The sequence below is a fragment of the Pseudorasbora parva genome, chromosome 7, assembly GCF_024679245.1.
Source record: "Pseudorasbora parva isolate DD20220531a chromosome 7, ASM2467924v1, whole genome shotgun sequence".
Lineage (NCBI taxonomy): Eukaryota > Metazoa > Chordata > Actinopteri > Cypriniformes > Gobionidae > Pseudorasbora > Pseudorasbora parva.
Genome location: NC_090178.1, coordinates 32,939,765 through 32,967,672, shown reverse-complemented (window position 1 = coordinate 32,967,672; position 27,908 = coordinate 32,939,765). Strand labels below are relative to the sequence as shown.

Sequence of the window (27,908 nt, the reverse complement as noted above, 5' to 3'; positions counted from 1 at the left end):
TTACTCATGAATTTATAAACATTCAAGATACAAAAATAATAATACAAAAAACCTGTATAAATTCATGTTTGTTTTTAACACAAAACATTCATGCGTTTGTTTTTTGTGGTAAGAAAAGTGGTAAAACTATATCAAGGTTTACAGTTTATTTTTGCTAAAAATGCAAACTATATTTGCAAACTATATGTAATTCTTCAAGAGTTAACGGCATAAAGGCTTCTCGCAGGGTTAAAGCCAGCACAATCTAATAAAACATGCTTCAAATGAGTGCGCAAATTTATATCGGAGCAAAATCAAACTTTCCATAATCTAATTTTCAAACTGCTCAGAGCAGGTTTGATTTTTGCAAATTAAAATGGAAAATTAAGTTCAATCAAGGTCTGTGCACCTTTCCTCTGACGTCAACTTCTTTTAACTAGACAATTATATTCTCAGCCTCTGAGTTAGATTAATTCTGAAACTGTATTGAAGCATGCACACACACATGTACCTGCAGTTGTAAACAAAAGATTTCATCATTAGGTTAGCGTTTCCACTTGATGTGGTGAAGTCACAGTCATTTCTGTGCCTTAGGTGCATGTAGGGTGTCAATTTCACAGTGAATGGGTTAAAAAAATAGAATTACTTGAAAGGGCATAAAATTAGAACAAATCAACTCAAAGATTGTATTCTGAATATTACCAAATCTTTATTTGCATTACAATATTGAATACAAAAAGACAGATGTTTAGTTCTTGTAGCCTCGGCTGGCTCTGCGACCACGGGCACGCTCAAACTTCCTGCCTTTGGAGCGCACATAGGGCCTGGAGAGGAGAACATGCTTTCAGTTAAACGGCTCATCACAAACAATCAACTTATTAAACAGCCTCAAGCTCATGAAGGCTTGAAATTTAAGTTCATAGTGTTCCCTTACTTGGTGTGGCTATGGGGGGTTCCAGGAGCTTTCCCAAAATGCCTGTACACCTCTCTGCCCTTACGGGGTCCTGTTTGCAAAGAAGAAGTGCTATAACAATCTGGAGCTTAGCTGAACACCTCCACCACCAAATACAGAATATTAAGCAACTCAAGTGGATACAAAAATAAGGAAGATCTTATGAAAAACAATCAGATTTACATTGAATTTGTTTTCAACACAAAGTGTTTTTGCTATGCACACACATACCGGACAACAGAACGGTGCCCTGTCCTTTAGGTGCAGTGAGTGCCAACTGGTCAAAGGTCATGATCTGCCCACCAGCCTTCAAGATCCTGCGGCGAGCACCGTCGGTCACCTTCAGGGCACACACCTGCGAGAAGGCACAGGAAAGAGAAGCATTGTTCATTAGATTCCTTCAATCTCACACTGCGTGCCCTAACAGCCAGGTAAAAATAATGTATGCGCAGTTTGTACTGACGTTTGTAGGACGGCACTGCAAGCACTGCAATTTTGAGTTGTTTATAATGTGCATTTGAATGCGTTTGATGCATCAAACAGCTTTCCAAACATAAGCATTTAGTTATGTTTAATTGAAGTGTTTCAATCTGTTTATTCAGCTCACTGATATTATGACGTTCATAGCGATTTCCACATGGATTTCCACGAATGACGTGTGCTATTGTACTTCTGCATATACTTGGAGTACCCTTCGCGAGAGCACCCTCTGGCTCGCAGAGCAGCGTTTACTACTGATCACAGCCGTGCTGCACTGAGAAGCTGCGCTTGCAATAATTGCAGCCTTTGCCAAATCTAGTGTGGTTTTATTGCATTAACCGTTAACCGATGCCCTTAGCGGTTAATACTCGGTTAACCATAGTGTGCGTCAGGGTTATTATTTTTAGTTTATAAATTTGACGACCGCCATCTCCGTAGTGAACGAGCCTATAGAGAAATGCACATCATGGATTACCTAATCAGAGAGTAGCCTATTTCTTTTCATTTTAAATTGTTAAAAGACATTTCGAGCTTTCTTAAGATATATTTCATGTCTGTGAGGCCTACGCTGAGTTTCGTTAAATTAGGATGAGATGCGCTCCAGTTCACGAGCAATGCAAGTGGCGCCTGCATGATTAGGGCATGTAGTAAAATATGCAGCCGAGAATGATTCACACAGACAGCGTTTGACTCGCGCGGCTGAGCCTCTCCCGGCAGAGAGTTCAAGCATCTGTGGACTCGTTCCTTCAGCTCTGGCCATCTTGCTTACAGTCCGCGATTAGCTTTTTTGTTTTCTTCATTACAGTTAAAGTAATGTCTGCTTTTCGCTAGTCCCTCACAAGTTTCTCATTAGAAAAAGTTAAAATGTTCTTTAGAAACATTTAAAGACAGACCTACTGTGAGCTAAGCTGTTACATGATAGCATTTGCTACTGTTAAAGCCCAAATTATTAATTGAGCCCTAATTTGGATGGTATTTTTTCTCATCTGGCTTCCTGTAAAAATAAATGTGCATTTCACCTCAGTGATAAAACTCATGCATTCAGATGGAGATGAAGACGGAGACTTTTGTAATTCTACACACCCGGGAGCGTGCTGCTCATTTGGGCAATTGCATGATTGTCTGTTTTAAAGGTGCCCTAGAATTAAAAATTGTAATTAACCTTGCCATGGTGAAATAAGAGTTCAGTACATGGACATCACATAGAGTGAGTCTCAAACACCATTGCCTCCTCCTTTATAAATCTTTTTTTGTGAAAAACAGCACGGAAAAACAGGCTATTTTCAACATAACGGCAACTGTGTCGCAATCGCAGAGATCCTTAATATGTGCACCCCCAACATTTGCATGTCAGCCAATATTCATTGTCAGGCGGAACTGCGCAGTCGTCAAGTAAACAAGCGTCATGCGAGGAGAGCGAAAACGGCAGATCACAGACACAAATGTCATGTTCCAGGCTGTGCAGGGTATGTGAGGTCTTTTCATTGCGTTCACACAGATAAATGTCAAGTCATGGTTGATGTTTATTTACAACCGTATACCGCAACAATTTAATTCAAAGTTGTTTACTATTTATTATAATAAAAATATTTAGTTCAGGTAGTGAACATTCACTACAATTAAAAACTAAAGACATCGGTTCAATTCTGCGTGAGCTGAACAAGTCGCAATAGGTGACAGACTGCATTTATCAGCATGGTGTGTAGGCAAGTTTGTCATTGAATTGTTTTGTTGTTGTTCAAGCAATTGTCAAAATGACAGGCAATCTGAAAGTCTGACAACCTCAGGTTGAGCAAATTTAGCATGGATACAAAATCAGAAGCTAAATGGACACAGACAGACTGACACAAAGCTTAAGACATTAACCACATATTCGATGTCTTACCTTCAGTTTGGGGACATTCTGAATCCTGACATCATCAGTAATAGTTCCCACAACAACAGCAGTCAGGTTTTCACGGCCTGGAAGCTTCATCTTACGGATCTAGAAGCAAAGAAAAAACTTTATATGAGACAAATGACATTGTTTAAAATTAGGGCTGTACGATAAAGTGCATTTAACATGAAAACATGCTTTTTGTGATTTGACTTATCGTGATTATGCAATCGCAAAGGCTGCGAAATATCTTTTTTGCGCAGTTTGTCAGTGTAGGACGGCTGTGTGATCAGTAATAAATGCTGTTCTATCTGAAAGCACTGCAAGTTTGAGTGCATTTAAAAACGCAACATGTCAAATGTCTTTCCAAACATGAGAAGCTTTTAGTCATGTTTAATCAAAGCGTATCAATCTGTTTATTCAGCTCACCGATAGCATGACGTTCATAGCGATTTCCATTGCCGCATTCCACTCCACTATTAGACAGGCACTTGCAAATTTCTCTAAGCACTTCCCCTCGGGGGAAGTCGCCATTTTGAAGTGCATTCCACTTCATGATGTGGACAAGGGAAATTTTTATGGACAGTAGGGATGTCAATTTTCACAAATTCCCATGATCGATCGTTGTTTAAATTAACGATCAATTAATCGATTAATCGTTAACCATAACACTGAAATATGCGTCTACAGCAGTGGCTTATAGGCGACAGCATGATAGTAGGCCTAAGTGCAATGCTGCTCAAAACGTCATGTTCTTCACCAAATGAATGAGAAGGATTTTTTTTATCTAAACAAAGGGCTATGGGATTGTAAAATTAGTCGATGTTATTTATAATTAAATTACTTATTTAATAACCAAATATAACATGTAATACAACACGAACGCCGCCTCAGATCTGTTATTCAGAATTTGTGGACGCACTTGCAAGAGCAACGTGCTGAAACGTCACCTAAACCCAATTAATTCAAAACGATTTATTAAAATATTGTTTTCATTAATGTTATGTAATGTGACAGTCCCAATCATAGTTATTATTAGTCGTGCGTTGCTGTTTGAACTGCGCGAGCTGAAGCGGATGCGCTGAATCAACACTGGTAAGGTACACTGAAACTTTCCTAGCACGTTATTTAACTCAACAAAAAGCTTCCTATGAGATTAATCAGATTTATATAAATTTAACAAAATATTACAAATTATATATCTTCACAAAATGATGCGAATGGACAAGTGAACTTGATTTGAGTTGCTGATATTCATATTCAGAATGGGAGACGCGTGGTGTTCACGCGCTCTAGGAACAACGCTCTGAACGCACCTAAACCCAATGACTTTAGAACCATTTATTAAAATAGTGTTCTCACTTCTGTTATATAATATGACTATCCCAATCATCGTTATTATGCATTGCTCTGTATGCGCTAAAGCCGAAGCACTGAATGAAAACCGGTAGCCATCACTGACTGAAGCCATTTGTTAGTGCGTTTTATTTCGCTGAAAGAAACGCATCCTATATGATTGATCACACATATAACGTCACAAAATAAATGTAATATTACAAATTACTTCAGCACAATCTGATGCGAATGAACAAGTGAACTTGAACTATGTTACATGCGCGAGTCAGAATGCGTGACTCATGTTGTGCATGCGCTCTTCCTGGATCAACGCAATAAAACACACGGCAAATAAACCCAAATAATTAACAATCACAATGTTTTATTACAATAGTGTTCTCATTAATGTTGTGTAATATGACAGTCCCAATCATAGTCATTATTAATGCTGTTGGAGCTGCACGCTGAAGCTGATCACCGCCACGCTTTTACTACCGCTCACCTCTAACGTTAATTATTAACCAAATGCATCCTTATGAGATAAATCAGCTATAGATAGGCCTGCACAAAATAAACACAATATTACAACTTACATTTGCACAAAACAAAAGGCTGCGAATGCACATGCAGGCTTGCAGTCATGATGAAGGTGTAACTCCAGCTGTAAAATGGTTCCAAATAGAACTCGGGCGCGCTCGCATCATTTTTCCTCCCGTTTCCTCACGCACGCGCATGACCCTGCTTAATCGATAATCGTTGACATCCCTAATGGACAGACCCTTGATTTTGACAGAGGGAGCAAGTCTACTTCATATGTACACCGAAGGCAGCTTCATATACCACAATGCAACGCGATTGTGTCGTCGCCGCATATCGCATTTAATTTACCCCACCACAAACAACTATCATATTTTAAAAACATTTAAAACAATCTAAATACACATAGAATGTTGCATTAAACAATTTCGTAAAAAAAAAAAAAAAAAAGAATACACTGCATAGTGTTTTCCTAGTGATTAAGGGCTTAGGACGTAGCCTGCACAAGAGCGCCCTCTGGCTTACGGAGCAGCATTTACCACTGATCACAGCTGTGCTGTACAGAGAGGCTGTGCATGCGATAATCGCACCCTTTGCCAAATAGCGTGGTTTTATAACGATTTATCGTGCAACCTTATTTAAAATATTGATGTCAAACAAATCGTAATTTTGATGAATAGATATATAGAAGGAAAAGGATATTTCACATCCACAATAGAAAAATTGTCAATTTAATCACTCACATTGTCCTAAAACTGTACACATTTCATTTTTTTAATTTGTTTTAGGAACCCATTGACTTTTTTTGACTCATTGTTTTTCATACTATGAAAGTCTATGTGGACCAGCAATTGTCTGGCATCGGACATTTCGGTCTATGTGGTTTTAAGGTGATGAACAAAATATAGTGCTTCCCATCCATTAACCCTGTAGGCGCCAGAGGTTTTTTCCTAAAATGTTCAATTTTGACGTCTTAATTTCAAAAGTCTATATCTTAAGTGATAAAAGAGAAACTTTCTGTAAATTAAAGAAATATTAAGGATGACCCAACGTTTATGTAGGGATTACATTTTCCCATCTAATTTGCATATGACATCATAAGGTGGTGGCAATCTTGAATTATAGAATTTTCTTGAAAAGCCACGTTTAAATGATAAAATGCAGCACTTCTTTCTCCCCAAAATGTCCCTCACCTTCTGTGCGCTATATTGCACAATACTGAATGTTCAGGTAAATAGTAAATAGCAAACAAACTGTGTATATAATTATTAAAGCCCCTTTCACACTGCGATTACGGCAAATACACGGATAATGCGACCCGGCATTTGTTCCCGGGCACTAGATTTGGTCCATTCACACTGCCAGCGAAATGCTGTAATATGTGCGCTCACACACAACGCTTAACGGTCCTGGGTCGAGTTGACACGTGACATCCTGATGTGACGTATAATGGCGAGCGATCTCAGGTTCAGCGCGGATAGAAAGGAGCTCCGTGGTCTCGACTTGTGTCCAGTTTGCACACATTTCTGCTTGTTTAATTTTAGTTTCTTTTGTATACGAACACTCTCTGCATTTAAAACACCAACTAGCTCTTCTGGCACTGCAGGGTTGTATTATTGAAAAAACAAGCTCTAGGAGTCGCACGATAACTACGTACACGTTGCGGCATTAGTTTCTGCTTTTGTTCACACAGCGCTCGTCCCGGGTCGAATACCGCAATATTACTAGGTCCCCGACACGGGTCGAATTCGGTAATCAATCCCGGGACGTGGTTGCTTTCACACACAAGGCGACCCGGCAATGTTCCGGGAATATTGCGGGTCCGACGTGCAGTGTGAAAGGGGCTTAATAGATGGTAGAAACAAACCGAATGTGTAGCGGTTTGCCTTTTGCTGTAGAGATTTTCCATTTACTACATACAGTAGGCATTCAGATACCATATAAGGGGCACATATTATATATTATGCATAATATCCCCTGCCCGTGTCACACCGCGTCTGCTCCTGCTACAAACAGCGCGCCCAAATCTGCCTTGCACGGCGCCGAGTGTGCACAGCCACGACCACTATCATTTTGACTACCCACCCTGCCTCCACATTGCCCCCGAACTGTCCTATGAATACTTCAACCTCGTATAACATACCCAGTGGCATTAGATAAAGTCTCCACGACAATACCGTCTCCACGATTGTGGAGAGGTACACAGTCGGAAGATGCGCATTTCATGGCGATCGCATTAAAAATCTCTTGCGGCCGCCTCGTTCCCAACACTAACACACCTGCTAACTTCGCGATGACCCCGGAAAACATTGTTCCCACCACTGACATTGGGCAAAGGACCATCTACATTGGGCAAATGATCCACCGTTTGTGCTTAGTGTAACGCTAGGTTTAGTTTCACTTTTAGAATCACCGTCATCTCATTTGCCTTCAGAGTAAGGGTCCACGAAACACAAATGGTATCATTTTCAGCTTTTAAATATTTTTAATATAATTTAAATACATTTTACACGCCAATAGCATTATCATATCGCATTATTGCATAATGTAACAAGGTATTGCATATTTCTTCAATATCGGACACTTTTGAGTGTTAGCATTTATGGTGTGGTAACACATTTGGTATATTAGTACACTGAAAAGGGTTCCCTAAATGGTTTACAGCAGATATACCATATTTTCCAGACTATAAGTCACTTTTTTCATAGTTTGGCTGGTAGTAAAATATGCAGCCGAGAACGATTCACAGTGTTTGTCTCGCGCAGCTGCACCTCTCCCAGCAGAGCGTTTAAGCACCCATCTTCAGCTCTGGCAGTCTTGCTTTCAGTCCATGAGTAGCTTTATATGTTCTCTTCATTACAGTTAAAGTAACCTCAGCTTTTAGCAAGTCCCTCACAAGTTTTTCACTCACGTCAAACTTTCTTTCTGCTGATCGATTATGCACAGCAAGTGGGCACGGCTTCCACTCTCCGCACTGCTTCTGCCCTAATGCGACATAGTCCAGTGCGAATTGTATGTTTTTCCCTCTTCGTGACGCATTTTTTGACTGATGCGGCATATACTCCGGAACAACTTAATAGTCCGAAAAATACGGTAACTGTCCTTGAGAAAATTGGCCATGTACTGTAGCTGATATTTATCCAAATGATTTAATATCTAATGAAATCCGAGTGGAATCGAACCACAAGATTTTGTATAGAAATCAAATTGTGCAATCCGTGTCAGTTTATGTAAACACAAGTAACACTGGGGTTCAAACTCACCAGTCGGGAAATGGCCAAAGGAGGGCGGTTGGTCTTGCTCATGAAAAGTCTCCTCAGAATGACCTTGTTGAAGGGAGCATCACAACGACGAGACAGGAATCTGTACAACTACAACACGCAACAAAAATTGAATTGATATAGAGAGAAAAATCTACACCAACTATCAATAGAAAAACTTAAGTATCTTGCTTATTCATCTGTGTTGGGTTTTATGATGGTTCATCTTACCTTGACTAAGAGCCTCAAGTAAATATCCTGACTCTTGGGCTCCTTCCTGTGAACCTTGCGGTCCTTGTTGTGTCTGATGTCAACTCCCTATGAGATTCCACAAAACAAGTAAATTACACATCAATAAAAATCCCCATTACAAAAAACTGGAGAATTAGCACTTTATCAATACATTGAAAGCTGAGAACTTAAACATAGGGTGAATTCAGGGTGATTGGGACACTTTTTGCCATTGATACTTGAAAAAAAGCTTCCCAATCGAGCATTAGCATATTTAAGCAATAATGCATAACATTAACTACAAAAAATAACTGAAAACGAAAAATACATTATTTACTATCATTCATAATTAGTCTAAGATAAGTTGTAGCTCGTGTGGCTGCGAGCCGAATAGCACTGGTACAGTTAGCCTAGCCAACACGAGTTTGCTTTAGAGCTCTTGCTTCTGCCAACTCAACTAAAAGCCAATCTTAATTTCATCTATATCTTCATAACCAAAAGACTAATGAGACATCAACACGTTGTCGTCAGACATCCGCAATTATTTTTACACACGACTGGGAGTCTCCGCTTTACGGCCCGGTGTGCGTTAGCCGGCATTTACTTCACAAATTCATATACAATCCACAACAATACATACATCTTTTCACTTATAGCGCTATGTAATGCTTCTAAACATCATCTGCGGCAGAGCTAGAAGCCATATCGCTGAGGATGGAGGAAGATTTTGGACACTGGTAGATTCCATAAGAAATCAAGCTACCTACCATCTTGGACTCAGAGTGAAAAGGGAAAAAGAAGGCTCGCGAGAAGACGTATAGCGAGATTACGGAACGCTATGACCCATGTGACTGGAAAGGCGCGACCGGATTGGTTCACGTTTCCTGTCGCGGAAGGTTGGCTACAGCAAGCATAGACAGCAAGAGCACAAAGTGAGATTCATATTTAAACGGTACAAAAAAAAGCTAAATTAAAATGTAGGGCATATAGTAATACAGCATCGTGTCATATCTCAGCTACATAAAGTTTAAAATAGTTTAATTACAAGGTTGTTATAGTGAAAACATGTTTATTGTGATAATTATACTTATATGTAGCCTATGCCCTTACGAAAAGAAAACATATTTACCAATATATTACTTGAAATATATTATAATATATTGTAAATACATGGAATAATATATTGATGGTATTATACAATATATTATATATTTATTCCTGTAATATATTGCAAAATATACAAATGATTGCCGCTTTCATATATTGCAATCAGTGTTGGGTGTAATTAGTTACTAAGTAATTAGTTACTGTATTTTAATGACTTTTTCCCTTGAAAAAGTAAAGTAAGGGATTACTCTTATTTTTTCTGTAATTTAGGCTAATTACAGTTACTTCACAAGTATTTGAACTAAATCAATATAATTATACATAATACAATAGTGGAATTAACACCAACATTTAAGGTTTAACATTTAACGTCTAACTTTAAAATGCATGTTTTATGTATCCTTCTCACATTTGTAATACTTTGGTCAGTAATTAATCTAACCTTGAATCGCTTAACTCGAGGTTGATAGGATTTAGAAAGTAATTTAAAAGTAATTAGTAATAAGTAATTAAATACTTTTTGTAGAGAGTAATTTGTACAGTAATCTAATTACACTATTGAAGATGTAATTAATAACTAGTAATTAATTACTTTTTTAGAGTAACTTACCCAACACTGATTGCAATATATTGGAGAATATAAATATTAAATCCCATATATGTGAATATATTGCCTAATGTATTGCATGATATTTTCCAATATACTGCAATATATTTTTGTTTTGTAAGGGTGTCTTGACCAATTCCAAGTTTGTTGTTGTTGTTTATGATTCTAAAAAACCTGACTTAAAATCAGCATGAAACGAAAAATATTTTTTTTGAATGCATAGATTTTTATGTGAGCAATGTCTTTTTTTTTGGTTCCACTTTAGCAAATATTATACTAACCTCTAAATGAAAGACACATTATGTGTGACCATTTTTTTCCCTCATAATGTACCTATAATGTTCCTCATAGAACCAATTACCCATGCCTACAATTTTCCTTTTAGATAATCCATTTTACATGTGGAACAAAATATCCATACTCCCGTTTCCTTGCAAATTTAATATAAGAATAGGTGGGAAAACTGGGTAACAAATTATGTGTTTATTATGTAGCATAGCTGACAATTTAAAAGATTATTTTATTTGTACATTGCCTACTCCAATATTAGACAAAGGAAATTATTTGTAAAAATCTCAGTTGTTTAATTAATGCATCCCTTATGTGTTGCATACACTCTTAAAAATAAAAGTTCTTCACGGCATTGATGGTTCCACAAACCATCAACATAAATGGAATCTTTGGGAGGTTATTTACAGTGGAAAACAGTTTATCAGGTTATTAAAATGTTCGTAACACTAAAAAAAGTTATTTTAACTGATCACTGGAAGGTTTGAGGAATAAAAAATAGTTCTTCTAACATCGCTGTAACTTCCACCCACCCTTCTGTGACCTTTATTTTTAAGAGTGTATATGCATGTCGCATATTTAGATATTTTGCCCAATTTCAATGGCAAGCAGCTGTAGAAGGAAGCCTAGCTAAGGAAGTCATTCTTCTGTTGCTTGAAATGACACAAGAAGACAGTCCAGCCAAGAGCGACTCCTCCAACAAAAACAGTACGAGCCACTGGCGGGATCAGAGAGAAGTTCACAACCTGAGACATGAAGAATATAATTAGGGGAAAAATGAAACATCTGTAAAACAGATGGATAGATCAAATAAATATTATAGATATAGTACCTGCATTGCTGACCAATAAACCACACCAGTCTACCAGAAAGAGAAAAAAAGAGTAAATCATGTGTCAAATTTGATCAATAACCCTTCATATTTAAATCAGGCATAACGTTATGACTGATAATATTCTGTTAGTCCCCCTTTTGCTGTCAAAACAGCTCTGACCCGTCGAGGCATGGACTCCACTAGACCCCTGAAGGTGTGCTGTGGTATCTAGCACCAAGATATTAGCAACAGATCCTTTAAGTCCTGTCAATTGCAAGGTGGGGCGTCTGGATTGGACTTGTTTGTTCAGCACATCCCACGGATGCTCAATTAGATTGAGATCTGGGGAATATGGAGGCCAAGTCAACACCTGAAACTCATTGTTTTGCTCCTCAAACCATTCCTAAACAATTTTTGCTTTGTGACAAGGCACATTATCCTGCTGAAAGAGGCCAAAGTCACCAGGGAATACCGTTTCCATGAAAGGGTGTACATGTCAAAGTAACATCCACACAGATAGTAGGACCCAAGGTTTCCCAAGCAGAACATTGCCCAAAGCATCACACTGTGTCCGCTGGCTTAAATACTTCCCTTAGTGCATCCTGGTTCCATGTGTAAGCAACGTACATTCTCCCGGCCATCCACATGATGTAAAAGAAACCATTGCTCTGTGGTCCAGTTCTGTTGCTCATGTGCCCACTGTTGGTGCTTTCGGCAGTGGACAGGGGTCAGCATTGCTATGCAGCCCCATACGCAACAAACTGCGATGCACTTGGGTGTATTCTGACACCTTTCTGTCAGAACCAGCATACAGTACATTGAGCTACAGTATACTCGTCTGTTTGATCCGACCACACGGGCCAGTCTTTGCTCCCCACGTGCATCAGTGAGCCTTGGCCACCCATGACCCTGTCGCTGGTCCACCACTGTTTTTTCCTTGTAGCACTTTTGATATACTGACAACTGCAGACCAGGAACACCCCACAAGAGATGCAGTTTTGGAGAAGCTGTGACCCAGTTGTCTAGCCATCAAAATGTGGCCCTTGTCAAACTTGATCAAATACTTACGCTTGCCAGTTTTTTCCTGGGCAAAATGTTAACTTGCTTTAATATATCCCACTCACTAACAGGTGCCGTGATGAAGAGATCTGTTATTCATTTCACCTTTTACTGGTCATGATGTTATGGCTGATCGGTGTATGTTTAATAGCTCTTGTGTCTTGTGATCTTCAGTGTTTACCTTAAAAGAGGTCCAGAATTTATTTCTCCAGTCTTCAAGGGGATCCTCTGCACCCTCCAATGTGCTTAGCCCTTTACAAGTGTAATAAACACTTAACTCAAAAAGTTTATCATTATTCATTCATTTGTTTATGAATAATATATTTTTGTATTGATTTTGATTGATTGTGCAGTATACATGGAAGTTATTTAGTTATTTCTTTTGGTGAGCATATTCAAAAAAAGAAAAAAATGATTCTTACCAATATAGAAAGCACTTATTGTCATAGGGGCTGCAAATAGCTGGTCCAGAACCACTTTCAGTGACACTCTTTTGGCCCCTCCCCCCGGAAACATCTTCTCCAGTCCTCGTAGCCAATGGTAATTGAAGTTGGCATGGAAACAGAACCCAACCAGTGCCACCCTAGCAGTCTGGGCCCAGTCAATGGCGTGATGCTGTGGAACATGTTGTACTGGAACTGATGTTTTATTTTCATTTTTATTGCCCTCTGAGTCACTTATTTTGGTGTTAAACAAAGTCAGATCATCTGTATTTGCTTCACCAGCCACAGTAAATCCTTCAGTGGATATCTTGGATGGATCTTCTTGTCCCATTCTATCCGGTTTGTATTCTGTCACTTTGTCCTGAGCTTTTCCCATCATGCTTTGCTGAATGAGGTCTGCTGTGGCAAACAGCGTTGTGTATCCCACCACATTGGAGATGTATGGATGGGATTTGAACAAAGCCCATGCTCTGTTCATGATGACCACTGGACAGGGATAATAAAAGCAAATATTTCATTAAGGCCATTTCCACACTAATATGTTTGTTTACGTATGTTTATACCAGTATTGTGCCAGTTGTGTGCTATTCACTCTTACACAGTTGCTAAAATAGGCTAAAATATGTTACCTGGTGAGTGAGTGCGACCTAGACTCATCAGTGAATGGTGAAATAATGTTGCTAAATGAAATGATCCTGCCAGAAGAATTGCGTGATAACCTTATGATATTTGTATCATCTCGGCGAGCTTTTATGAGGTTTTACGTATGCGCAGTAAGGTGAATTTGGTGTTTTCTGAAGTTTCAGTGTGGATGAGAAACCTTTGGAAAACGCTAGTGTGGACGGAGAGGCTGCTCACTGCAGAGCCTATGGGTGGAGCTTGACGACTAGCTCCACCTCATTAGACATAATGGGTGGAGCTAGACAGCCCACCCACACCCTAACCCTATAACTCCCATTACATCCAGAGAGGGAGAGCTGGATGTCATTTGGCTCTGCAGTGAGCAACACTTCAACCACAACGATGCAATCAATTCCTGTTGGACAAAATAAAGTTCCTGACAAAATATTTTCTTGTTCAATGCTGTTCCACTCAGACCACAATAGGGAAGAAAAGACTATTGCATCTTTTATTTCATGCTGACTTGTTAAAGTTTTTTAATATTTACCAATGACAATTTAAGTTTAAAATAATATGTTGTTGTTTTTTTTGTAGTAACTCACCATGTAGCTGTTCTGCTTCAAGAATGAATGACAAATCTCAAGGTTCACTCTGTTGGATCCCTCTGATTGAGTCTTGTAAACAAAGCTGCTGATTGGTCAAACATAGACCAACCAGAACTGTTTGTTCTGAGGTACAAAGTTCAAAGTAGCAAAAAAGAGTGTTTATGATAAGGGTTATCAGTCAGTGCAGCTAAGAATGTGAGAAAGGAACACATTGTGAAAACCATGCAGGGAACATTTGAGGGAATAAATTACAAAAATGAAAAGCATCTTTAGTTAATAATCGGTATATAACCTCCTTCTGCTTTCCTGCTAATAGTAAAACACATTATAATCATACAGAATGAAATGCAGAAATCAGATACACAGCGTGAAGTATGAATCTCACCGATGTTAAACTTGAGAGAAGAACATTACACCAGGCTGAAAGCGGAGGTTCCTTAAAACCAAGAGAGAACATATGCTGCAGTGACATGTGAGAAGTTACACTAAATATAGGCAAGTGAAGACACTCCTGTACACACCCAATGTGAATCTTACCATAGCGCTGAATGATAATGGACCAATTATTTATAAAACCAAGAAATTTAACAAAAATTCAGTGTTGGAAATTGAAACTAAAACATCACAAATTGCATTTGTTATTTTATATAAGAAATAGAATTAAAATGACTACAAATAAAACTTAAATAAAAATAGATTAAATCTAAATAGAGATATGGGTAACACTTTAGAATAATGGCCATTGTTAACATTAGTTAATGTATTAACTAACATGAACTAACCATGAGCAGTTCATTTGTTACTGTATTTGTTCATCTTTGTTAACATTATAAAAAAAATCCAGCTGTTCATGGTTTGTTCATGTTAGTTCACAGTGCACCAGTGTTAACAAGATTTAACATTATTAGTAAATGTTGAAATTTACATTAACAGAGATAAATAAATGCTTTATAAGTGCAGTTAATTATTAGTTCATGTAAATCAATGTAGTTCACTAATGACCATTATTCTAAAGAGTTACTGAGATGGGTAAAGCTAAAGTCTATGTAGGAATTTTCCTAAACACTTTTCAGTCATTAGTTAAATTTGTCGGCCCCACTTTATAAAGGTGGCCTTAAGTACTATGTACTATCATCAAAAAATAAATACAGTGTACTTACTGTGTTCAAATTGTATTGTAAAACACCTTTGCTGATATTGAGGTGGATACGGGTAGAGTTAGGGTCAGGTGGGGTGGTGTGGGTCAGTTTAAGGGTAGGGTTAGGTGTAAGGGAAGTGCCAACTGTGTAATTACAAATCTAACTACAGAAATTAATTACAGACGTAATTACATGCAGGTATTTTTAAAAATGTAAGTACAATGTAAAAGCATGTATGTACACAATAAATGCATTGTATCAAATGATTAATTAAAATGTTAGTACATAGTAGTTAAGGACACCTAATATAAAGTGGGTCCGATTTGTCTGTTAACAATGTCAGAGCTATAGGAGCATGTTTCATCAAGAATCCATCAAATTTAAAATGTAATGCTCTAATTGTTAGGTATATACACCGCATTATCAGGCATAACAGATGAGATTATCTCTTCATCAGTGAATCTGTTAGCTTGTGGGATAGGCAGCGAGTGAACATTTTGCTCTCAAATTTGATGTGTTGGAAGCAGGAAAAATGGGCAAGCGAAAGGATTTGAGCGAGTTTGACAAGGGCCAAATTGAGACTGTCAGAGCATCTCTAAAACTGCAGCTCTTGTGAGGTGTTCTTGGTCTGCAGTGGTCAGTATCTATCAAAAGTGGTCCAAGGAAGGAACAGTGTGGTCTGATTAAACATATGAGCTACTATAGCTCAGATTGCTCAAGAAGTTAATGCTGGTTCTGATAGAAAGGTGTCAGAATACACACGCTGCCCCCTGTCCAAAAGCACCAACAGTGGGCATGTGAACATCAGAACTGGACCACGGAGCAATGGAAGAAGGTGGCCTGGTCTGATGAATCACGTTTTCTTTTACGTCACATGGATGCCTGTTTCAGCAGGATAATGTACCCTGCCACAAAGCAAAATTGGTTCAGGAATGGTTTGAGGAGCATAACAATGAGTTTGAGGTGTTGATTTGGCCTCCAAATTCCCCAGACCTCAATCATTGGATGTGCTGAACAAACAATTCCAATCCACAAAGGCCCCACCTCGCAACATACAGGACTTAAAGGATCTGCTGCTAATATCTTGGTACCAGATACCACAGCACACCTTCAGGGGTCTAATAGAGTCCATGCCTTGACGGGTCAGGGCTGTTTTGACAGCAAATTGTGGTCATAATGTTACGTCAGACTGGTGTATACACATAGTCTTGACAACTAACTGAAATAAAATAAGTGGAAGATGAAGTACTTAAATTACTACAAACTTAAATAAATATAAATCAAAGCTAAAGATATTTTCAAAAAAAGCATACTAAAACATGAAAAAGGCCCCTTTTCTTGTTACCTGGTCAAAAATTATTGGCCTACAAAAAATTGCTTATATATTTCTCATAATAATGAATTCAACTTGTTTTCTTTCAATATAGGATATGAATTGTATTTCTTTTTGGAACTGATTGATCATGCCTAATTGATCAAATTTTATTCACCTGCATAAAGCTCAGATCAGTGAGGCCTGATTAATCTGTTCCAAAGGGGAATACAAAACCTGTGCTATATTGAAAGAAAGCAAGTTGACAAAAGATTTAATCCAGTGTTTGGTGATAATTTTCACATAGTGAGAGATTTACAAGGTGGGTAATTTTCAACACAGCACATGAAAAGATTGGAGCTCTTTGGACTTTTAGAAATGAAATGTAGAAATTCTTCACTAGGCTATTTCAATTAGTCTATTAACACTGTTTCTTTTTGCCTTTTTGGGTGAGCTATCCCTTTAAGAATGAATCTAATTTCAAATATAATGCTCTGGTATAGATGGTAGACTATCTTATTTTCTTTTAAGTCATAAAAAGTCAAGCATTCATAGTCAAGTTAATATTTTCCTGCTATGAATCATATTTCCTCAGGACCACCAACATCCATTATGTTGAGCGTCCCCATAGATATGTAAAAACAACATTTAGTCTGAGGGCTGAAATGTGAAGGCAATTTGTCTGTGGCAACCAGTAGAGCTCTCAGACAGGAGAATGTGTTAATGAGGATCTGAGATTAAAGAGATCAATTAAAGGCCCGTTAAGCGCTTAACTGGTGCGCTGTGTTTGCTAACACTTAACAAGCGCTGTTTTTGACAATGCACAAGGAGACCACACGGCATGGACCAGTTGACTTCTAGGTAATTGCTTTTCTTTTCATTCGGCTGCACTTCTCTGTGCTCTTTAATGGTCCGGTCTTGCCACCCTTTTATCCAAGCAGACAAAGAATCGCTCATTCATTCTGTGGCAACATCACTGAACGAGTGCCATCCTCCCCTCGGTGAATGAACCACTCGCTCTCTGTCTCTCGGTCAGTCAGGGTGCGGGACTGGATCACCTGTGCAAAGCCTTCTGGTTCACTGGTTCGCATTTCAAAGTGGATTCTCAGTCAGTAACGGTAAGGGAAGGTAAGTGTTGCTTTCATTTGGTTACAATTATCAGGCTTTTAGAAATATAGCTCCTTATGCAATGGAATTTTGAATGTTGTAGCTACTAGTTCAGCTCCTACAGTTTTACAAAATGTTAACATACTAAGCCTAAGTTTTATGCTCATTTTATCTCTAAAGCTATGCGTCCATCCAGTATTTTGACCTTTGAGCCAGGGCTGGAGCATGGAGTGCCATGGGGTCGGGATCTTTTTACTTTCGTGACCTCAGCAGCTGGTCACATGATGAGGACTTTGCAGAGACCACGTAAAAACAAGCCATCAAAACGACAAGTCAATCATCGCAGGTTTCTACACAACATGATACAGAGGTATGTTATAGGCTATATACAATATGTTCACCAAAGCTGCATTTATTTGATAAAAAATACAGTAAAAAATACAGTTACATTTTGACTAGTTAACTGTTTTCTGTTTTAATATAGCTAAAAAAATGTAATTCCTTTGATTCCTTTGGTGGATGGCAAACATGAATTTCAGCAGTCATCATTGCAGTCTTAAGTGTCACATGATCCTTCAGAAATCATTCTAATATAACCTGATTTCAAGAAACATATAATGAAAACAACCATTTTATATTTTAGTAGTGTTAACCCCTAACTGTTAGGGGTTAACAGTAGAAACCAGGATGCAATTTTCAATATTTTATGATGAACAAAATATATAAAGCGACAGCATTTATTTTAAATTTTTCCTGTCAAAATGAAACATATTTAAAGCAATGAACTCATCCGTTAGGTAGTGTTCTATTATATGATCACTCTTATTTATGTTAATGCTTTTAAACCATGTAGCTGTCTGTGAATGTCCTGTCTATGTGACACACACGTGATGCACAGAAAGATGCGCGTGGCGCGCTGTATCGCGCACAGACAGCAGGGACAGTAACATACAGAATGATGCCAAAATGCTAGTTTCGTTGAGGATTCTCATACGAGCGGTCTTGAATGGGTTAAATAACATCTTAAATGAACTTAAACAGAGAAAATGTTGTGCGAAAATGAGCGTCATGTTCAGCAGCTGCAGTCATTAATGTTAATCAAAGGACAAAAGTAACAGGAAATCTATCTATCTATCTATCTATCTATCTATCTATCTATCTATCTATCTATCTATCTATCTATCTATCTATCTATCTATCTATCTATCTATCTATCTATCTATCTATCTATCTATCTATCTATCTATCTATCTATCTATCTATTTCTGCTAGACAGGCTAAGGCATTTCAATGGTTAAATTATGTAACAGTATCACACTTGTTCGCACTTGTTCATACAGTTACAGAGTTTTCTTTGTTGTGACTTTCTCATTTTGCTATGTGCATTTTTCTATATAAATTATTGGCTAACTATGAGATGAGAGGGAGAAATTCAACTCTACCATACTCTACATAATTTGTTGGTATATATAACAGTTAGAAATTAGACTGCACAGAAATGGAAACTGAACTACAGGCCCTAATAGGCTACTGATTAAATATAGTCACAAAATACTACTAACATTAACAATCTGAAAACAAATTATAATTTGTATGGTTATATGATAAGCAATGATCGTTAGATTAATTCCAATGCTTTTTTCCCTAAGTTGGTCAGAACAGGTGGATGTTAGCTACTTACTTGTTCAATTACATTTTCCGGTGAAAAGTCTTATGGCCATACTTTCAAAAAGTAGAATATGTGATTCCGAATGAAAGAATCCACAGCGGCGCAGTGACTGACAGCCGCACATTCTCCTCAATACATTAGATTAATCTGTGCCATGCCGAGGCACAATGTAAAGTTGATAATTCCGCAAATAACTGCAATGGCAGATTTTGAACAGAGATGGCGAAAAAGAGGAAAAACTACAGACTGCAGCTTTAAAGGGTAAGTTCACCCAAAAATGAAAATGATTTTATTAATTACTCACCCTCATGTCATTGGACACCCGTAACACCTTCGTTCATCTTCGGAACACAAATGAAGATATTTTTGTTGAAAGCTGAAGGCCAGAGGTGGACAAAGTACACAACTCTATTACTTGAGTAAAAGTAACAGTACTACTTGTCAAATATTACTCCGTTACAAGTGAAAGTTGTTAAAGAGTAAAAGTACAAAAGTATTTTTTTTCAAAAGTACTTAAGTATCAAAGGAAATTTCCTTTTTATGCCAATGCATTATTTTATTATTGTTGTATAAATGCACACTGTCATCATGGTTTAATCCAGTCAGTGATGCTCCATCTGACATACTAGCATACGACTAACTTAAACTAATTTAAATACTTGTAGAAAAGTTAGAAAGCTCTTTACAAAGCTGCCGTCACTTTAAGGCCGAATGCACAGATCCAATACACTGATACACATCTGATATTCTCCCAACTTTACGCTTCTCTTTCTCCCAGACGTTTATATTTTTAATATTTTATAAGACATGCACCAAGTGTATGCCAACTAAACTAATCTTGATTTTTTTTTAAAAACTGAAACATACTTTCAAAGTATGGCTATGGGTGCACACACTTTTGCCTAAGAACCGTCTTCTTCCATTTTGCTATGAACTGATCAGTGTTCAAAAAAGTTGAGAAAATGTATATGACCCTATAAGAGAGATTCCCGACAGACTGTCTGAAACAACAACAACAAAAAACCTTTTAAAGATGGAAAAAATCATCCTCCGACTTTCAGAGCTGCTACAGAAACGACTTTCAACCTAGATAGAAATGTAGTGGAGTAAAACGTACGATATTTGTCTTTCAAATGTAGTGAAGTAAAAGTCATACGTTTCCAGAAAAAATAATACTCCAGTAAAGTACAGATACTCAAAAAGTGTACTTAAGTACAGTACTCAAGTAAATGTACTTAGTTACTGTCCAGCTCTGCTGATGGCTGAGAAAGGCTTCAGATAGGCCTCCATTGGCATTCAGTACATTCACACTCACCAGACCCATAAAAGGCACTAAAGATTTCTTTACAAAGTCTATCTCACTACAGTGGCTGTACAATCATTTTACAATGCAACGCAAATAGTTATTGTGCGCACAAAAACCTAAATAATTACTTTATCCGCCAAGATATTGACGTGCACTCAACGCATGCGCGAGAATATGACGCAGCTCCACCGTTCGAATACATGACCCAGAAGAGGAGGAGCGCCGCTATCGCGTGAGTTCACGTCAGAGACCTACACGGAAGACAATAACTTGGCGGATAAAGTCATTATTTATATTTATTTTTGCGCACAAAACTATTTTCGTTGCATTGTAAATTCATTGTACAGCCAATGTAGTGAGATGGACTTTGTAATGACGTCTTTAGTGCCTTAGGGTCTTGTGAGTGGGAATGTACTGAATGCCAATGGAGGCCTTTCTGAACCCTTTCTCAGCCATCAGCTTTCAACAAAAATATCTTCATTTGTGTTCTGAAGATGAACGAAGATCTTACGGGTGTCCAACGACATGAGGGTGAGTAATTAATGAAATCATTTTTATTTTTCGGCGAACTAACTCTTTAAATTAAAATTTACTATTTTTTAAAGCCTAGTATGTTGAAAACGATAGCTTTTAATTATACTGTAATCTTGAATGTCTGTCATAAATAAATCTATTTCATAGAGACATGAGGAGCAGTATAAGGATCAGTGCTACTGGCCTTCATTCATAAAACATTTATGTAAGGCCATTACAACAAATATTTCAAATATACGCTTTAAGTTCTACATTATTACAATATAAAAATATGAATCCTGATTAATTAGGCTTCAGGAAAAAAAAGTGCAATGAATTAGTTAATTTCTTTAATCGATTGACAGCACTATTTGAAATAGAATTTATTAGTAACAGTAAAAATGTATTTAGTGTCACTTCTGATCAATATTATACATCTTTGCTGAATAAAAGTATTAATTTATTTAAAAAAAGGAAATCTTACTGACCCCAAACGTATATACAATAAATATATTTTATAAAAGAATTATATAATTAATAATACATTTATATTAAACTTATAATTAATATTCCATCTGCCTCTACACAGGAAATTTGCAGAAATAGAGGCAGCGAACCATCAGCTGGCTTCTGCTTTATTTTCGACTGATAAACCCCCAAATCATCTAACACCCAGTCTGTCTCGCATTGCACAAGAAGTCACAGAACAGTCACCTAAACCCTCAAGAAAAGGTACAAGAGCTTACTTTTTATTGTCAGAACTGGTTTGTTCTGGTCTGGACCAAGTTTGATGACTCCTTGTTCTGTTTTCTACAGCTATTGAAAGTTTTATAAATGCTGACAAACTCGAAGTGCTTCCTGAACAACAAGAGGATGTGTGTGACCTCTGGACATTGGACAGTCTTATAGAGACCAATGTGGCCGATAAAAGTTTCCCACAGTGCAAGTCCTTCAACAGCACAGGCCCAAATCTGAGGACTGAAAAAACCTGCAAAGCTGCTAGGAAAAACAACCCTGGACACACAATAGAAGGCGACAGCTTTGAAAGGCAATCAGCATCTACAGATTTAGAAAGCTTTGAAGACAGCGTGTCCTCCTGGTTGGGAAGCATCGAAAGAGCAAGAACGTATTCAAAACCATGTGTCACCAAATACTCTGACGTGAAGCTGCTTCCCACAGGTGTTGAAGTTTCAGACCTGTCTCCGCCTTCTCCGGTGATTTCACTGTTGTCTTTGGATTCCTGCGATTTGGAGGTTCAGATGCTCATTGACGCTGAGCACGCCGTCCAAACGCAAGACGGCACCGCCGTTGACAGTCTTCATATTGATATCATGGACGACCTTGACCTGCTGGAGTGTTATGAGAATCACGGAGATCTGCAGATACACGACAATGATCCTGAATGTAAAACGGCCGAGTGGATGGTTCACATCGAAGAGGATTTACAGGAAACCAGTACGTTTCCAAGCTCTCTGGATTCTGGATATGACCTGGAGACGCTAACTGGTTTTGGCGTTGGGACCAGCAGTTTGAGCCAAAATGGTCAAGAATTTGAATTTGATGTTCTCTGTAATGAAGAGCCACATAGACTTAGTTTCCATCACAATCAAACAAACTATTCGACAAACCACAACATTCTAGAGGGCCTTTTTAGTACGGCTGAACCTCGCATGAGGACAAATGGAAAGGAGAATGGTTACTCAGATACAGATTGGTCTGCCATGGATGATATTGTTTCAAGCCACCACATGTTCCCAGCGCTTGAGAATCAATCCAAACGGATTCACTATGACATCTGGGAACAACAGCCTCTAAAAAGCTCACACAAGAAATATTCAAGTCCAGAAACGGATCAGTATCTTATGATGCAAGACACTGATATCAGAAATGCAGACACAGATATTGTACAGGTTGAGAATCTTAACCAGACTGGATCAGGTCTCCAATGCCCCATAATGTGTTGCCTTGAAGACTTTTATCATCATGAAGGAGAGTCGTGTTTTTACTCCAGATTCAGAGACGATCAGAGTAGTCTCAACTTTGAGGGCGTGGCTAGATCTTTCCCCGCTACATTGAATAAGATCCACCCCACTCCAATTCCAACTCCGCCTCTAGATGATGATTGGTTGTTCTGTAATATTGTAACAGAGGATGAGGTAAATCATACACTTGGAAAATACTGATCAGTAACATAGTTATCAAATGTATACATGAATTTTATTGTATCTGGAGTTGTTTTTGATCATAAGGTGTGGTGACATTTGTCGTTTCTGGACAAAATTTCAATTTAGTCGGAATATGTGCAATTGGGAGGTTTGCACGAGGACACATGACTTCACCGCGATGAAGAAAGATATGCTGCATAGTGCATACACTCTTTATTGACAATGAACAATGTACTTTTTTTGCCCGCACCTTTACACGTTCATGATTTTATGATCATTTCTGTGAAATGTTTTTGTCCGTGTTGTGAAATGCATTTCTCAATTAGTGAAATATTTTCCGTAATGAGTATTGTAACATTTTATATAGAGGACTAGTAGTGGCACTTTTAAACTTTACATAAAAACTTTATGTATATAAATAGACATAAAGCAACTGGCCTAAGTAAAAAAAAAAAAGAAGAGAAAAACAAAAGAAGCATTTTAAACGTTATTGTTCTGCCATGGACTAGTCCTCTGTCCACGGTTCTTTGAAGGTTCATGCTGGTGGAAAAGTGGCAAGTCCCCTGCCTTTGGCCCAAGATCCTGAGACAGGCTCCAGGAATGAATGTATTAAAAAAAGTTATTCATGTATTATTTTGTTGTTTAATTAACATTAATTAAACAGTTTTAACTTTATCTAAAGGTCAAATTTTTTTTTTAAAGTGATTTATTATTTTTATTGTTATAATTAACCATGCAATTTCTTGTAAAATAAAGTATTAACCTTCATCCTTCCCTCGCAGGTCATGACACGAAGCCCTAAAATTATACTTTTTTTGGTCTAAAAAGCTTTTATCATTTAATTGTATAATATTTTTTCTATTTTTTATTAAATGTATTTTTGGGGGATTTTTCTAATTTACCTTTACATTACTAGATTTTATCAATAAATAATATAATTTAAGCACATCCTTCCATTCTTTTAACTTAAATTCAAAATAACTACATTACCAATATTTGGAAATAACTCTCTTTAGTTTCTCTTCAGTAATCATTCAGATACACATATTGTAGACAATATAAAATGGATGGATGTGCTTTTTTGCGCATCAAACTCAACGGACCCCGTCACTGCATTGCATTATAAAGCGTGGAAGAGGATATTTATTAATACAACTACGATTGTGTTCATCAGAAAAGAAGAATGTCATATACACCTATAGGAGGACTTGAGGGTGGGGTCATTTTCTTTTTAAAGTCAAATAATTCTTTAAATATCCTTTCATTTATCAATTTGAAAGGTGATTTATTAGTTTATTTTAGCACTATCAAAATGCTTTGAAATCACCATCTTATTTTTACCCGATTTACTTCAAACTTCATCAGTATAATGTCAAACCATAGCAGATATAAAGCTGGTAAGCACTTCCTGATATTGTATATACTGTTGCCACGGCAACACATCAAACTATAACATTCTTTTCCGCTCCTTTTGAGATTCTTAAAATGCTTTAAATTACATGAAACTCAACACACACATCAGACATGCTGTCCAGTAGATATGGGCAAAGACTTAAAAACGGGCATGGTGGAGGAGCTCAGTAGCGCCATCTTTTAACAAAAGTAATGCAATCTTTTGTCAAAAGTGGGGGGGTTAGTTTTATCTTCAGTCACCAAACTCTGTATATATATTGTTCTCTTTGAGCCGAACAACTTTCTAATTTACAGTCATTAGCTCCGACGAACAGGAACTCAGATATTTAGGGCTTAAGGTGTGAGGACCTTATTGTAATTGGTCAAACCATCATTCTTCTTTTCCCAAATGAATTACATTTTTGATGGCCTAAACACGCATGAAAACTCATGAAACTTTGCACACGCATCAGAAGTGGTGAAAACATACATCTGATATGGGTTTCAGAATTAGGTGTGGCAAAATGGTTCGATAGCGCCACCTACAAAATTTAAATTAAGCGTCATTCACGCTACGTTTCATGTATGAGTATGAAAATTCAGTAGACGCATTCAGCAGCCCAATACCTACAAAAAAGACCCAAGGCGCCAAATCTGAAAAACCAACAGGAAGTGAGATATTTTGAATTTTCTTCGGCAACACATCAAACTATAACATTCTTTTTCGCTGCTTTTGAGACTCTTAAAATGCTTCAAATTACATGAAACTCAACACACACATCAGACATGCTGTCCAGTAGATATGGGCAAAGACTTAAAATCGGGCATGGTGGAGGAGCTCAGTAGCGCCATCTTTTGACAAAAGTAATGCAATCTTTTGTCAAAAGTGGGGGGGTTAGTTTTATCTTCAGTCACCAAACTCTGTATATATATTGTTCTCTTTGAGCCGAACAACTTTCTAATTTACAGTCATTAGCTCCGACGAACAGGAACTCAGATATTTAGGGCTTAAGGTGTGAGGACCTTATTGTAATTGCTAAAACCATCATTTTTCTTTTCCCAAATGAATTACATTTTTGATGGCCTAAACACACATGAAAACTCATGAAACTTTGCACACGCATCAGAAGTGGTTAAAACATACATCTGATATGGGTTTCAGAATTAGGTGTGGCAAAATGGTTCGATAGCGCCACCTACAAAATTTAAATTAAGCGTCATTCACGCTACGTTTCATGTATGAGTATGAAAATTCAGTAGACGCATTCAGCAGCCCAATACCTACAAAAAAGATCCAAGGCGCCAAATCTGAAAAACCAACAGGAAGTGAGATATTTTGAATTTTCTTTGGTAAATTGGTGCAGTTTTTGCCATTGCCAGACGTTGTAATTTAACAAACTCCTCCTAGAGATTTAATCATATCAACATCGTATTTGCACAGTCTAATCTAAAGGCCTTTGTGGTGTTAAATTGGGAAGATCTTGAGTTTTCCCTGAAGGGTGTGTCCGTGGCGGCCTCACAAATGTTGATGTTTCGCCATGACACAGGAAGTTGTTGTACCTCAGGCATACAATGTCCGATCTGCCTCAAACTTCACATGTTTGACAAGAGTCCTGGCCTGAAGACATCTACATTCCAATATTCAGTCAAAGTTATAGCGCCACCAACTGGCAGCAGGATGTGTCACTTTTTGAAAAAAATTTAAATCACTGTCTTACTTTCACCCGATTTACTTCAAACTTCATCAGTATAAAGTGAAAACATGACAGATATAGACATACGAATGGATTCCTGATATTTTATAAACAGTTGCTATGGCAAAGTGTCATTTTAATTATTTTTTTGGGTGTTTTTGAGACTTAGCATGCTTGAAATTGTGTGTGTGTGTGTGTGTGTGTGTGTGTGTGTGTGTGTGTGTGTGTGTGTGTGTGTGTGTGTGTGTGTGTGTGTGTGTGTGTGTGTGTGTGCGCGTGCGCGTGCGCGTGCGCGTGTTTTCTATACATGGGCTTTACAGAAGGTCATTCTGTTTTTGAAAAGACACATGTCTTAAAATTAATTATTTACTGATAAAAATCAAATTGATTTAAAAAGTAAATTTCACATGATTTTCTAGTTTATAAGTTGTCTGGGTATCACCAGACCAAGCTCAATTTAAGATTTGATCAATGAGCATTATTTGAATGACTCTGTATGCAATTGGATAGTCAACTAAACAGACTACTAAACTCGCCAATAGCGTGCCAGGTGAATAAGTTAGTCTGTGATTTGTTCCCGCAAAAGTGTAACAGAAGCAGTAGAAATGAATGTACAGGTTTTCAGACTGTGTTGCAGGGCGAAGTCAAATCGCTGGCAGATCAGGCTGGGTTTACCCAGTCAGTCTAAGTAAATTTTATAATAAAGTTTATAATAAACTTCCATAAAATTTAGACGCGCATCTTACTCTTACCTGACACTAATATTAAAATTATTGCTGCAGTTTCTGTGATTTGGCTCCAATTGGTAATTTTGTAATTAACATTTTTTATTGGATGCTACAAATATTGAAATGAAAGCATGCTTAATTGCATAAGATTGTAAATAGCTAAGGTAGGTCAAAAACACATGAAGAGAAGTGTTAGGATAATACAATATCACCATTCGGACGGTATTCTGCGCTCATTTAAAATTGATGTGACATCATCTGACATGAAACTGATTCATTAAATTGAATTGATCTCATAGATGTGACTGTTGTGGTTCGTAATCATAGCAGCACCAACTGCTGCAGTTAATGTGGTGAATCCAACTTCATTTGTAGGGCACTAACAATATAGTTTTATATAATTCGTTTAACAATTGTGTTAATAAAATAAAAAGACCATGAATTAAATACTGGCCTTCTGGACTTACAAAATTTTGAGCTGCAAAAGATAACTTTGCACATATTTGAAAATTACCTATTATATCATATTACATTAGAATTCATCTATATTTAAATTCCATCATGGGTGTGGCTTGTGGTCATAGCGGCACCAGCTGCTGCGGTAAATGTGGCATATTTGAGCGATTTTAAAATACTCTCCTGTTTAAATGCATATTGCCTGTCTTGCACAATTTGCCTGAAGCCACCGG

At 37.6% G+C, this 27,908-nt stretch overlaps 3 protein-coding genes across 4 annotated transcripts; 1 reads left to right on the top strand and 2 right to left on the bottom strand.

Annotated features, from left to right (window-relative positions):
* Window positions 1-663: 663 nt before the first annotated feature.
* On the bottom strand, window positions 664-9,479 carry rpl18 (ribosomal protein L18). The gene is made up of 7 exons (XM_067449100.1): window positions 9,418-9,479; window positions 8,651-8,737; window positions 8,423-8,530; window positions 3,297-3,395; window positions 1,163-1,286; window positions 914-983; window positions 664-803 (listed from the first exon to the last, which is right to left on the bottom strand). The coding sequence occupies exons 1-7, from the start codon at window positions 9,418-9,420 to the stop codon at window positions 728-730; spliced, it is 567 nt and encodes a 188-aa protein (XP_067305201.1). The 5' UTR covers window positions 9,421-9,479; the 3' UTR covers window positions 664-727.
* A 1,353-nt stretch (window positions 9,480-10,832) lies between these two features.
* On the bottom strand, window positions 10,833-14,303 carry si:ch211-120k19.1 (uncharacterized protein LOC563199 homolog). The gene is made up of 5 exons (XM_067449099.1): window positions 14,192-14,303; window positions 12,948-13,454; window positions 12,707-12,777; window positions 11,485-11,514; window positions 10,833-11,398 (listed from the first exon to the last, which is right to left on the bottom strand). Exons 2-5 carry the CDS (start codon window positions 13,444-13,446, stop codon window positions 11,279-11,281), a joined length of 720 nt encoding a protein of 239 aa, XP_067305200.1. The 5' UTR covers window positions 13,447-13,454; window positions 14,192-14,303; the 3' UTR covers window positions 10,833-11,278.
* Window positions 14,304-17,482: 3,179 nt separating this feature from the next.
* LOC137083820 (uncharacterized) lies at window positions 17,483-23,803 on the top strand. 2 transcript variants are annotated; one of them, XM_067449770.1, is made up of 5 exons: window positions 17,483-17,506; window positions 17,587-17,773; window positions 17,933-18,122; window positions 21,830-21,972; window positions 22,057-23,803. In XM_067449770.1, exons 3-5 carry the CDS (start codon window positions 17,935-17,937, stop codon window positions 23,421-23,423), a joined length of 1,698 nt encoding a protein of 565 aa, XP_067305871.1. In that variant the 5' UTR covers window positions 17,483-17,506; window positions 17,587-17,773; window positions 17,933-17,934; the 3' UTR covers window positions 23,424-23,803. The 2 variants fall into 2 exon arrangements, with proteins under 2 accessions (XP_067305871.1, XP_067305872.1); XM_067449771.1 differs by lacking the exons at window positions 17,483-17,506; window positions 17,587-17,773 and having other exon boundaries at window positions 17,859-18,122.
* The last annotated feature ends 4,105 nt before the right edge of the window (window positions 23,804-27,908 follow it).